Source organism: Fusarium oxysporum, chromosome II, assembly GCF_013085055.1.
Source record: "Fusarium oxysporum Fo47 chromosome II, complete sequence".
NCBI classification, from domain to species: Eukaryota; Fungi; Ascomycota; class Sordariomycetes; order Hypocreales; family Nectriaceae; genus Fusarium; species Fusarium oxysporum.
In genome coordinates, this window is record NC_072841.1 from 3,656,228 (window position 1) to 3,669,560 (window position 13,333).

The 13,333-nt window shown below is 48.7% G+C and overlaps 4 protein-coding genes across 4 annotated transcripts; 1 reads left to right on the forward strand and 3 right to left on the reverse strand.

The window, feature by feature from the left end:
* The first annotated feature begins 313 nt into the window (after nt 1-313).
* On the forward strand, nt 314-1,302 carry FOBCDRAFT_17005 (Sec1-binding region of Mso1-domain-containing protein). The gene has a single exon (XM_031174123.3). The coding sequence runs from the start codon at nt 419-421 to the stop codon at nt 1,175-1,177; it is 759 nt and encodes a 252-aa protein (XP_031050908.2). The 5' UTR covers nt 314-418; the 3' UTR covers nt 1,178-1,302.
* Nucleotide 1,303: 1 nt separating this feature from the next.
* FOBCDRAFT_17008 (rab-GTPase-TBC domain-containing protein) lies at nt 1,304-4,312 on the reverse strand. The gene is made up of 4 exons (XM_059608454.1): nt 3,995-4,312; nt 2,539-3,919; nt 1,894-2,475; nt 1,304-1,842 (listed from the first exon to the last, which is right to left on the reverse strand). The coding sequence occupies exons 1-4, from the start codon at nt 4,166-4,168 to the stop codon at nt 1,502-1,504; spliced, it is 2,478 nt and encodes an 825-aa protein (XP_059464198.1). The 5' UTR covers nt 4,169-4,312; the 3' UTR covers nt 1,304-1,501.
* A 699-nt stretch (nt 4,313-5,011) lies between these two features.
* FOBCDRAFT_215572 (PAP2 superfamily-domain-containing protein) lies at nt 5,012-7,367 on the reverse strand. The gene is made up of 2 exons (XM_031174126.3): nt 5,895-7,367; nt 5,012-5,840 (listed from the first exon to the last, which is right to left on the reverse strand). The coding sequence occupies exons 1-2, from the start codon at nt 7,201-7,203 to the stop codon at nt 5,476-5,478; spliced, it is 1,674 nt and encodes a 557-aa protein (XP_031050911.3). The 5' UTR covers nt 7,204-7,367; the 3' UTR covers nt 5,012-5,475.
* A 1,803-nt stretch (nt 7,368-9,170) lies between these two features.
* On the reverse strand, nt 9,171-13,113 carry FOBCDRAFT_288728 (uncharacterized protein; the record flags this gene model as incomplete). The annotated part of the gene is made up of 3 exons (XM_031174127.3): nt 9,171-9,985; nt 10,039-12,981; nt 13,055-13,113. 3 exons carry the CDS (start codon nt 13,111-13,113, stop codon nt 9,310-9,312), a joined length of 3,678 nt encoding a protein of 1,225 aa, XP_031050912.3. The 3' UTR covers nt 9,171-9,309.
* Between the last annotated feature and the right edge of the window lie 220 nt (nt 13,114-13,333).

Here is a 13,333-nt window from a genome sequence, read left to right on the forward strand (position 1 = left end):
AAATCTACAGCGCATTTTAGTTCAGGCACCTATGAAACTCCCCAGCCCACTTCCACTTCCACGGCCAAGAATCCCTTTATAAACGTCACTGCTTCACCTCCATCTTCCTACTCCGCTCTTCAAATAGGCCATCTCTGACCTTTTTGACACTGATAATACCTCTCTTATACCCCTCGCTTGCAACGACAGCAGCTGGCTGCACCACATAATCAACTGCGACTGCGACAGAGCATTGCGCTCGCCCCTCAGACGTTCAATTACAGCTCAAGCAATTCTCTGGGCTTCGATACCGCTTCCTCAACCTACATCAAGCGAGTCCATCGCGAGACAGGCGCAACTTCATACCACCTGAACAACCATCGATGCGAAACTCTACAAACTTATTAGCTACCAAAGAAACACTATAAGACAACACATTATGGCGTCCTGGTACTCTAACCTCGTCCAGAAGACATCTTCTCAAATCTCCTCCCTCCGCCAGAATCTCCTCTCCGGCGAACAAGACGGCGACACCGAAGACGATACTCACGTCTGCCGTGTTCTCCGTGGCTATTATACAGAAAAGGGGCGCCCATTCCCCTCATGGCTGCCCCCGGATCCCAAGGCCCCAGCCCAACAACCCATACAGCCTGTCATGACACCACAAGCCGGCCAACGCCTCGGCGCTCAAGGACAGCAACACGGTGGTCTGAGTAGTCTATGGGACAACGGACCGCAACAGCCACAACAACAAGCACCTCAGAGTCTTCGGGCTGGAGGTGGACGAACACCTGCATCGTTGCAACCTGGCGGCGGCGGCGGCGGCGGCGGTGATATCAATAGGCGACCACTGCCAAGTCAGCAGCGCGCGGGTAGCTACCAGAACACGGGCGGTCAATTTGGTAGGCCCGAAACGGCGAGCGTGCCACCTGGTGGTGCTTCGGGAGGTGGAGGTGGAGGATCTGCGCAGGATAGATTGCGACAGAGGCTTTGGGGAGGAGGATCGCGAACAACGAGTCCTCAGGCTGGAAGTCAAGGACCATTCAACCCTCCCGGCGGAAATAATGGTGGTGGTGGCGGCGGCGGCGGTTATGAAGATCGATTTGCGCCAGGCGGAATGTATGATCAAGCAAGTGGCGGCGGCAACGCTGGATTGAGGAGAGGAGGCTTGCCCAGTGGACCAAGGGGATACAGATAAAGCCCGTTCTAGAAAGAAGAAGTGAAGCATACCTTGGATGTCTGGCGTTTACGTTCCTTGATAGGATAGAGCGGCGTTTTACCTGGTAATGCGGACTTTTGTTTACTCGATATTATGCCCTGTACCAAAGAATCATGATATCCATCTTGTGTATTCAGACCCTATGGTAATAAAGGGCTTCTTATATATATCGAAACATTGCTAACTTACCGTCATGCCATGAACTCCGTGCCAAAAATTACTGGAACCAAGAAACCCCTAAAGCATAAAATTACATGCAGCAGTCGTTAACCAACAGAACCCCAACTACTTGTTCTCAGATACTCATTTGTTTGGCATACCATCGCCCTTTTGCGCAACCGTTTTCCTCGGGAGAACTTCTACCTCCTTGCTTAATAGTTTGCGCAACTCAGGTGTAATCGTCTTTGGCTGCGGCGGAGGCGCCGCTGGCTCGGCAGCTTTGCCCTTGCCAGATGCCTTACCACCCTCGGAGGGCCCTGATTTGGCCTGCTCAGAAGATTTTGAGGGTTCCTTCTGGCTGAACCGAGGAGCTGGGAAGTTCTGCTTCTTGTCGACAGCATCAACAAGTCGCTGGAACCTCTTGAAGAGAGTTTCTGCCCGGATCAGAGTCGCCTCAAGATCGATTGTGTTGGAGAGTTCATTGACTATGTACTATTAGCATATGATCAGTGTGCTTGGTGACCAAAATCACTTACCATATTTGAGCACCTCATCGAAATGTTGCAAGTGCTCCATAATAACATCCCGGTGTCTCTCAAGAATTGCCAGCGCGATAAAGAGATGGAAGTTCGCGCTCATATAATCAGTCCACAAGCCCTCCCATAATCGAAGAACGTCAAGCCAAGCAAACTCCCGCTTGTACCAAACAAGTATCATGCGGAAGAAGAAGAAAAAGTTGGTGCTGTCTGCCTTTTGTAGATGGTTCCAAAGTGCTGGGTCCATGAACTGAACAAGTTGGTCCAGAGTCAGAAGCTGGTTGCGCATACCAGACTGATCACGCAGAAAGTTGCGTTCCATACGCTCCATAAACTTCTGGAAACCCCAGAATGCAACGGCGTCGTCCTGAATCACTGCATAGATTGGTGCCAAGAGATCTGACATACCCTGAACATAGCCTAGATCCTTATTGTACTCGTTGTAGGTCAGGAGCATCTCCTTCATCTGCTCAAGGTGGACATTGGTGCCAACTTCGGCAAAGGGTGAGCTTGGGTCAGGATGGGGGATATCCTCGCCCATGAAAATGGGTACATTGCGGTCCGTTCGGTGGACATCCTTTTCTATAGACGAAATATGAGTATACTCCTTGGGAGAGAAAGGTTGGGAGGTGGTGAGCAACTTACCGATTCGTCCCTTTTGCTCGCGCCACCACTCTCCAGTTTCGCCCTCACCTCCATCACCTTCTAGCCTCTCCCACCACGAAAGCTTGAGCTTGTAGTACTGGTCACGTAGTGAGGCGATTTGTGCCTTTCTCTCATCGGCAGTGCTGTACCATTCATAGACGCCAAGAAGGAAAAGCCATGCTTCCTTTCGAACACCGTCCTCAGAATCAAGACCTCCGTGAAAGACACGCTCCTTGACCTCATCGATAGTGACCGATAATCGGCCAGTTTGAGGGTCAAAGAAGGTATTCCACTCCTTCATTGTCACAGTCTTTCGGCGTTCCTCAAGTGAAAGGTTACTGGCTCCTTCAAGAAGCTCAAATTCGCCAACATCGGTATCCTCAAGCTCCATAACATCATTAGCAGACCATATCCTCTGTCTCCGATCACGGTCGCTCTGTTCCTGGATGCCCATAGCCCAGCGAGCGAGATAGATCCTGGCGCTGTCAAACTCGTCTTGAAGCGTCTGAACTTCCGGATTTCTCAAGAGTCGTCTTACTTGTGGCGGTAAGTTGGGATTCTCGACGATATCTTGGGCCGCTCTCCGTGTAAAGGTGGTTACTTTGCTGAATTTCTCCATAATATTCCATCCAGTTTCCTTGATCAACTTGACGAAAGGGTCCATCTCTGCATCTCGATTTGATGGTCCTGCAGCGCCGCGCTGCGCTCCCACATTGCTGTCCTGACGACCAATTTGCGAGGGGCTGGAAGTGAGTTTGTGGCCAAATGCTTCACTGTCCTCCTTTGATGGCTCGATCAAGTAAATGTTTGGTTCAGCGCCAGATCGCTCAATCTTGACATAGCGACGTAGCCACTTCACAACCTCATCGCCACCCCAGAACATCTGTCCTGATTCTCCGAAAGGATCAAATGTATCACGTGCGATCTTCTTCTTTTGGAGAATCGTACTTTGGCACTCATTGTCGTGGAAAAAAAGGGCGGGAAAACTGTCGCCCGCACGGGAGTTGATGATGACGGATCCATACCACCAGCCGAGGCTCGGAGGCCGAACGAGGAGCGAATAGACGGCGCTCACGGGAATCGCAAACGCATATCCGCCGACAGATCCAACATGGCTAGTAACGGTCGGCGGGGGAGGAACAAGGTAAGACTGTTTCGGGGGTGAGTCTCCATCGCAAAGGTCAACCTTGACGTAGATGCTGGCGGAATCTCCAAGGGCAGATTCGGGAATCCAGGCAAGAAGTAGATCCGAGGAGGCGATCGTCGTTGATTCATTGGAAGCAGATGAAGAAGGGCGCTCTTCGTGATGACCTCGTTGCTGGAGAAGTGCGACATATCCTGGAATATTGTCCTTTGCAGAGGGTGTTGGATGAACATAAACCTGCGATTGTTAGATGTCGTCCGTCACTCTGTAGCGCAACCTCTTGCGCAGGACATAGGCTCGGATGTTACTTACCTTACTCTTGGAAAAGAGAAGCTTTACACCTCTTCCAGTCTCGGCATTTCTAATCGTGTTGTACTCGCCCTCCTCATCATCGCTCAGCGCATAGAAACTGTTCGATGGTGACGCAGATGGTCGTGAAGGCTGCTGTGGCGGGGCATCAGCTGCCCCAGAATCCTGCTGCGACATGGGAAGAAGTAATAGAGCTGTCACTCTCAATTTTCGCCTTGAATAGCCTTTGTCCTCGGGTTGTTTTTTTATTCGGAGCCACAACAAGATTTTGAGTATGAAGTGACGGTATATAAATGGTTACGATGAAAAAGAAAGATGAAGAATAGTTCAGGTGGTGGCATGTGAGTAAACGCAAGCAAGCGAAAGGCAGCTGTCTGTCTCTTGCCCAAACGGATCACAGATGACGACGTGCCCCGCCACAGGAGCTCCCCGCCCCATCTTAGCAGAGGTACCTGAACTCGTGGCTGTATCTGCTGTCAAATGGTGCAGTTTTAGCAGAGACACATGTACCCGTGCTCACAAGGCTTACCAGAAAAGTATCATGACAGCAGTTTATTGGTGGGAGATGAAGTTCTGCTTGCGTCGTCACGAGCATGAGGCATGTAATAGCTTTGAATTAATTCAATGACCGCGTACTGCAAATACGTAAATCTGCCTTAACCACGTAAATGACTAGGTTATTCATACAATCTTACAAGAGGCCACCAATATGAAGATACCGTAAGAGAATCCGTAGCAAGTTTCGTTATCATGATCCTTGCCGAGGATCATGCTGATGATCAGTTTAGGACAAACTCTATAAGGTTTTTGTTTCTCATTTCTCACCAGAAGCTCTGCGACTTAAACCTTTCCCCAATGTGCAAGAGAGTTTCCAACAGTGAACCAAGGTGCCAAAAACAACCAGTCTGAAGGCTTGCTAAAGTTATACTCAATTTAATAAGTCTATACTAAATTTGCCCAAGTCCTTCTGTCATCTAGGATAGAAGTCCTGGATAACGTCGAGTTTCAGTTGTGATTCGCCTAAGAGCATAGGACATATCACTTTCATTCTATTTCGTCAACGCTCATAAGCATTGAACTCAGGGCATATCAAGTACATTAGAATGTGTCGGCAGCCAGTCTCACTTAATGTACAGAGTATAATATTCTTTTTGATAGTATTATTGGTATCAGCTTATTTACCCGATCGTATGGCGTTGGTATACTGAACCCCTTTCTGCGCACGTCTAAATTTCCCCACTGTTCCGAATATCAATGGCCCGACTCCTTCAAATTAACAACATGCCACCGTCGCCAAACTTAACACTACGTCCACAGACTACATTCCTGTCCAGACATGGAACGCCTTGTGAATGTTTTGAAAATGTTTAAACGACTTATGCAAATAAGACAAAGGCTCCCCTCTTGAATCAGATGGATTAACGGAGTCGGATATTTAGGAAGAAAATTCGTGGGTCTCGTTTTCGAAAGCTCTTTTACGCGTCTTAGACGTCTTCACTCAGGAGACCAGTCTGGAACTCAGGCTCGACAGCTGTTTCAGGGTCGGTCCAGTTCACCGGCTTGTGAAGGCGAAGCATGGATAGGAAGTAATCCTCAAGGATGCAAAAGTTGAGGAGGAAGTCGTTACAGTTCCAGGCAATAGAGCAAACCATAGCACCGGCTACGGCATCTAGGATGAAGTGGTTGGCTGTGGCGACAATGGCAGTGAGAATCAAGACTGGGTATGACATGCCCGCAGCAACGATGATTATTCGCTTCCAGGAGGTAGATCGTAGGCCGGTAATAGGGATAGTGGCGACGGTAAGGCCGACAAGGAGAGAGTAACCAAAATGCAGAGATGGCATTGCAGCTATAATCTTAGTTAGCCCTGTATGGGGTCAAGATATATGTGACTTTCACTTACCATATTGGTTGCAGAATCGGTTAGTGGTCCAGACACTGCTCTCTCCAGTACCGCTGTGAACACTGTCGACAAAGCCAAAGCTCTTGGCCTCCTCAGCATCAGGACCCTTGTATTCAGGATCACTCAAAAGACGGGGAGGCATGCAAGGCCAGCTGGTGAAGACAACAAAAGCGATGAGGTTGCACATAGCCATGGTTCGTCGACGGGCCTCGTAGAGAGCAGGACCAGCAGCCACCGTATCAGATCTCACACGACCAGCGGCATAACGGCGATGTCGGGTGGTGGTGAAGTAGTAGAGGACAACAAGGAAGGTAATGGTGCCAGGGATATGGATGAATGAGTAGATTCGGTTGATCCAGTGGAGAAGAGTAGGTCGAGCGAGGAACCACTTCTGAAAGTCTATCTCCCAGAAGATGTGAAGCCGTTGTTCGAGGTGGATGATTTGGAGAGCATGTCTACGGGCGACATCGACTGTGCCCTCATCGAGAGTCAATGCAGTGATGGCACGACCGACCTGGTACACAAAGTAGATAAGAAACCAGTACCAACACTCGACCAAGAATGGCAACTTCTTGAGAAGACGGCTCAGAAGTCGATCCTCAAATATGTGAGTGTTTGGTGTAGAAACGATGCGCTTATAGCCAAGCACTTGAAGCCTGCGACGGCGTAGAGCCGGTTGAGAACTTGAGTCGAGACTCGGTGATCGCGAACCACTCCATCCACTCATGAGACTATCGGTCGAGTCTCGCTTCGGTAAATCATCAGAACGCTTATAGCTCTTGATGCTGGCGATTCCTGACTTATTTGTCCAGAAATTGTAGTCCTTACTTCTGTTGAAGTAGGCACCCCCGAAGAGGAGAGTCACGACGATGAGTGGCTCAAGAAAAGAACCGACTCCCATGGCGAACAAGGTTTTGACGGCCGAGTATTGAGTTGAGTTTAGGGTGGCGATGAAGTATAAGGCTTGTCGCTGTTGGTGAGGTCCAAGATATAACTGGTAGGCAGCCTGAGAAAGGTGTAAGTCAGGATATAGCGATACCAACTGCCAAGTCAACACAAACAAGAAGAAAGAAATGCAAAAGGGTATAATGTATACAATGCAATGCGATTCGTCTGAGTAATAAGGAGAAGAGGGAACACAACAAGTCCGTTTGTAGTTGGGGAAGAGGCGGGTTTTGATGCAACAGAGTGGACGGAACGCTCGGGGAGTAGGTATTTGATATTGACTGCTACATAGGTAGGTACAAGACTCAGCTAAGCTCAGCTCAGAACAACTCAGCTTGGCAGTTTCTGATCTGTGATCCATCATAGGTGGTAATTCGTGGTATTGGGCCAGTATTTTCGCTGCCCTGTACCCGGAGTTAATGACAGTCTGAGGGCACACGACATGTCTAAGTCGACCGGGAGCACTAAGACAAGCCACAAACAGGGAATACCCTGGGCCCAAGCTTCCAACCCCCGCCCTGTTGCCGGATGCCGGCTTGTAGGGGAGCCAGTGGACCAATTACAGGGCCACAGGTGCACGCAGAAAGAAAAAGAAGAAGAGCCCGAGTCGAGCTAGACAAGGGTCTTGTTAGAATGGATCGTCCGCTACTAACTTTACACTGCTGACATGCCATGAATATGATAAATGGACCAGTCATAGAAAGTGACATGTTAGACGTGGACAAAAAAACTATAAGCAGACTGATGAGGCCGTGAGCTTATCTCACCTCGAGGTGAACATGGCATCATTCTCGTGAGAGAGGATACTTAATCTATAGCATCTCTCCACCTTCTGTCTGTCTTGACTCTTCTCAAACAGGGGCAGACTCGGCTTCCAAGGGTAAACAATTTGGCTGACGTACATGGACCTGATGATGGTGTTGTTCGCCCGTGCCCATCAACCACCATCATTCGACAGATGCCCATAGAAACTCCCTTTCTCATTACCGTCTCGAAACCCCTGACTTGAACTCTATTCCGCGGCAACCGATCATGATCTGGGGTTCTACAAAAGTCCGATCCCAAGGACAATAGGAAATCATATCATCCACGGAAGCACGGTAGCGTTTTAACCCCGTCTACATGTGATGAAAGTTCCGTCTCGTGCTTCCGACCTCCGACTTTTAACCTCCGGGTCTTCCGGATGTCACAGAGGATATGATATTGGCTATAAACAATAACACACCGACTGAAGGATTTGAAGCTTATTTATTTTGAGTTTGCGCATAATCAATCATACATAATCTACAAGATCATCTTATCATGAGTTCATCAATTTGTCTCAAGATCATAGCTTGGCCTCTTGTATGCCAAGATCCCTTAAAACTGTTGCCCAGGCCTAATATCAGTGGCTTCACCTTTACACGACAAGTTGCCTAGCATCCGTACGCGTAAGGCCTCGCGCACTTCCTTATTTGATTCCATCCATCGAAGCTTTCTCAACAAAGCTGCATGCTTATATATTACCAATTGTACAGTAAGCCAAAGTGCACTGTATCTGTGGCTACAACACATGCATTGAAACCATACACATCTAGTCGATGCCGACATTTTACGTCATAGTTCTAGCAAAAATCAACTAAGATTCCGCGAGCGCTAAGTTAGTCAATGCTAAAATTCTTAAGGCATGTTGTTATTGCCGATTCCCGTCTTGGGTAGCGTCGATACTGTCACATAATTCGGATACATCAGAAGTCAGGGATATAATGCAGTGACTCTACCACTTGAGAAGCGTTTGATACTACGAATGAGCTCCCTGGGGTATCGAGTATGGACAGTATTTCACGTCTGTGAACGCCCATATCAATAAAACATGAAATAGTTGATCTTGAAAACCAGCGATTCGAGCCAGCAACGCTCCTTGGTAAAGTCCAAGTGACAAGTCTTATGACCCAACGACATTTCAAGGGTGACAAAAAAGTCTAAACACATTCGCTCGGCCATCACCAAAAACCCGAGCCTCACATCATCATGTAGAGTACTCCGAGACATCCGACACATGTAATCACCTATCATTTTTTTGCCTCTTGGTGTATGCTCATTAATCGAATAATGTTTTCATTTTCGCCATAGTTGAGTAGCAACGAAACTGATGTGCATGCCATATGCTTGAACATTTAAGTGTTGATTGGATGTACAAATCTTCCAGCATTGTGCAACATGACTTGTACGAGTTAGCACCACTGCCAATAGTACGTACAGACCATTGATGAAGAGAGTTCATTGTTGGGTACTCGCTCAGATGGATGTAACATATACCTGTGACTTCTTGTCTTCTATTACTCTATTCCGCCCTTGACAGGTTGCACCCCAGCGCCTAATCCCACGATGAAACGTCCAACGAATAATGGCCGTCTATCTATGTCGTATGCTTCGTTCATATCGTGCAGTTCTTACCTTCCGTTCCCTTGTTCGATAGTCGACTTACCATCTACGCTAAACTTCTCTCCCTCAATATACTGCTCAGCTCCTTGAGCTTAACGGGCTTAGATAGAAACACATCAACACCACTTGCATAAGCTTCTTGCTGGGCACTCGCTGATGCCAAACCCGTTAGAGCAAGAATGACTACTGGTTCCCGGTCCTCTTTGTTCTCGAAAGCCCGTATCTGTTTTGTGGCCTCAATTCCGTCCATTCGTGGCATACTGATATCCATCAGGATGCAACTGAATTCATCTGGGTTCTCCTGGAACCGTTCCACAGCTTCAAGTCCGTCTGCTGCCGTAGTATACTTGGTCTTAAGCTTCTTCATATAGGCGCACAACACCGAGAGGTTGATGGGGTTATCATCGACAAGGAGGAAACTCTTGGGTTCGCTCGCCGCAGTTGACTCCTGTTGTTGCGTCGCTTGGGGAGGGCGTTTTGACGGAACTCGTGATGGGGGTCCAGGGCGTTTTAGTGACGCCGCTCCTGGACCTGGAGTCGATTTATCATCAGGAGCATCTCCTTCTGTATTGCTTCCAGTCGAGCACCTTTTAGCATCATCCGATGCATAATCCAAATGCTCTTCATCTTCACCTACCGGCACAGCCGGCGATAATGCTTGTAAGTCCCCCCATCGACATAATGCTATGTGAAGAATTCGAGCAAGTTTGTGTGGGCCAATACTGAAACTGCAAGTTAGCAATATTACAGGTTTACAGGCTTGAAACACACTTACGGTTGAGAAACAAATTCATAAACTCGCTGATTCTCAGATGCCTTGCTCTCGGAAGATCGCTTATGTGCTGTAATGGCATTGGCGCACACCACAACCACGGGGCACCTAACGAGCTCTTCGCTGCTCAGAACCGGGTCTTTGATCGCTATCTCATTGCATAGAACAAGATCCGGAGCAACTTCCTGACATTTAGCTTCGTTGATAACATCCATCTCCAACCATCGATGGCACATTACTTTCATGGCAGACATGGGAATGCCCCGACCCGTATTCGACTTAATTTCCTCCTCAGAAGGGAAACCAACCAGTCGCAGACGCAGTCCTTTTAGGCGCTTGGTCTCTTCATCAACTTCGTTCTTCTCTTGCCCCAGATTTGAGCTGTCTGAGTCTTTCGATCGTAACAGTGGCAATGTTACGGTTGCTGTAGTCCCGACGTTAACTTCACTCTCGATCGATATCTTGCCGCCCATGGATGCCACGATCTTCTTGACTAGACTTAGGCCCAATCCGGTACCGTGTGAAAGATGGTTTTCCTGAGAGAATGGTTTGAAGAGATCGTTGCGAAGAAAGTCTGGGGATATTCCTTGGCCAGTGTCTGTAACCGAAATGCGAACCAAGCGTCTGTAACTACTTGGGTTATTCGAGGACAGGGGTTTTTGAGATAGGGCAACCGTGATTGTGCCCTTGTGTGTATATTTGAGTGCGTTCCCAAAAAGGTTCATCACAACACGCCGGAGTGCTCCTGCGGCAACGTGGAAGCGATACGGCACATAAGGGTCAATATCAAGAAAGATGGCCACCTGACTGTCGTGCCCAAGCGGCACTTCGTACTTGACGGGGTCTTCAGACTGACCGCCCGTCAGATCATTCTCATCCTCCGTATTCACGCGTTTGCTTCGATTAGCGGTTTGCCAAGCTTTTTGGGCTTCATTGCCCTTGAAAACATGACCGGCGAAAACACTGTCCATGACCTCCTCAATTAGAGCGTCCAGCCTAACCTCAGAGGTCGAAACACTCGCGGGAACTGTGGTGGCAGAGTCTGAAACAATAGATCGTTTTCGAGCTCGGCGCTCCTTCTTTCGATGAGCTGCAACTTGATTGACCTTTGAGAAATACAAAAGATGATCAATGGTCTCGGATAGTGTTCGACCACATGTCTCAAGAGTTCGCAGTAGGTTTCCCTGGAAAACATCCAGCTGGGTATCGGACAACAGCTCGGCTGAGAGCATGACTCCGTGAAGAGGAGTCCGCAGTTCGTGAGATAATGAGCCAAGCACATCGGATTGTGCCTTGTTCACAAGCAAGGCCTCGAGTCGTTGGGCTTCCGACATGGCCAGCATGCCAAACCCTCGCAGGTAACTCAGCTCACCCTCGATCGTAAATGTCCTCGTGGGTGTCCGAGTATATGCGAAACCTCCCGCTAACCAACGGTCTCTTTTAGGATCCCAAACAGGCACAAAGGCTACGCTTCGAGCACCAGGGAAGATCTTGGAAACTGACGGTCCTTCTAGAGATCGCGACCAAGGACGCTGACTTTTACCAGATAGCGCCGCAGTTGATTCTTCACCAAAATATTCTTGCTTCGGCATCGGTGTACAAAGGTCGGCCTCAGACGAACCACTTGATAAGAGGCTACCATCCTCGTCGAAATTAAAGATTTTACCAGCAGGATACCGCCGCAAGAGCGCAGCTAGCAACTTCATTGGCATGGTTGTGTGAAAATCGGAACCTACATCCAAGTTGATGCTTGATGAAGTTGAAGTAGCGAAACCCAAAATTCCGCAACAAGACTTTCCCTGCTCGATCCCATCACTTGACTCATCGCTATTCGATGATGACTCGGTCGAAGACTGGCCCTCGTGAAGCATCGAATCGGTAGCCGACGTCTCGAAATTCGCATCTAGGAAGACGACGCCTTCAATCTCTATTCCTTCTCGTATGAGATTGGCTGCCCGAGAGAATATCTTGGCAATTGACTTCTCCTTGGCATTAGCATCGGATTCTCGAACAGACATACTCTTCGATGAAGTGCTAGTCATATTCGCCTCCCCGGGACCCCCAGAGCTGATAGCGGTGGTTTCTCCTGTCGTATTGGGCTGCATTGGTACGTGAACCGGCAATGTTTTCTGAAAACTAATGTCCCTGAACTGCTGCAGGGCCTGCTGTTCAGAATTTAGATTGCCTTCCCGTGTCGCATCGTCGTGGAAGGCCGGAGAATTCGTTCGAGCTCTCCAACTCGCCATGGACGACTCCTTCTCAACAAACGAACCAATTCCCCTTGTCATACGGACACTTCTTCGATAAGCATCTCCCACACTCTTGGATCGAAGGTAGTCCATGATGTTAGAGGAGATTTCTCGTAGGACCTCGGTGTCATTGGTGGTCCAGCTCTCGGCTTCTCTCGGCTCGGAGTCTATCACGCAATAAACACCAATGTCAACACCAGTAGGTGATCGCACAGGGACAGCAGCATAAAACCGAGCAGTAAATTCTGATAGCGGGTGCTGTATCTTGCAGAGTCTAGCATCGGCTTTAAGATCCGGTATCAGAGTAAGGGGCAGTTCCTTATCAGAGGAAGAAGAGTCGTGACTTTGCGCCATAAGAGCCCGGCCGCAAACCGAGAGCCGTCGTGGAAATGTCCCTGGGTATAGCCAGAAGTCTCCATTTCTATCTTTTGGCCGGACTGGACTCTTGGCAAGAGATGATCGTTGTGTAGTCTCGGCGACAATATATTGGTGATTACGATCGAACAGAGATATCAAGGCGCGGTCAGTGCCTGTTTTCCAGAGTCCTAGTTGCGCAAGAGATGCAAGAACAGTGTCTCTCGGAGTTTCTTGTCGTTTTATCTCGTCGCTGGGCACAGTTCCGTTGGCTGAGGGCTGGCCAGGGGGCGCGCCTTCGGTGGGCGAGTCTGTAATATCGTTGAGCAGCGACGCTCCATACCTAACTTTGTTAGTTATCAAGCAAGCATACGTGTGAAAGTCGATTATTTGAATATGAAGAGAGAGTAACTAACTTGAAGGATTCTCTTTCGCGAGCTGGTTCTGAGACCTGTTTAGGTGAACATGAGGCCATCATGGAGCCTTATCCCTAGCCCCTGGCTTAGATTACACCAAGCCAACCAGCTTTAAGGAATTCGAGGAAATGTGCTGATTTAAAGGGTAAATGATTGAAAAGTGTCTCCGGGTGAAAAGCTCGGTCCCCAGTAAAGGAACGTGGTCTCGATCTTGGGTGGCGATCGCAAGTTGGACGAGGTTGAGGTTGCGTAATTGCAAGTAAGTAGGCAAAATATGTC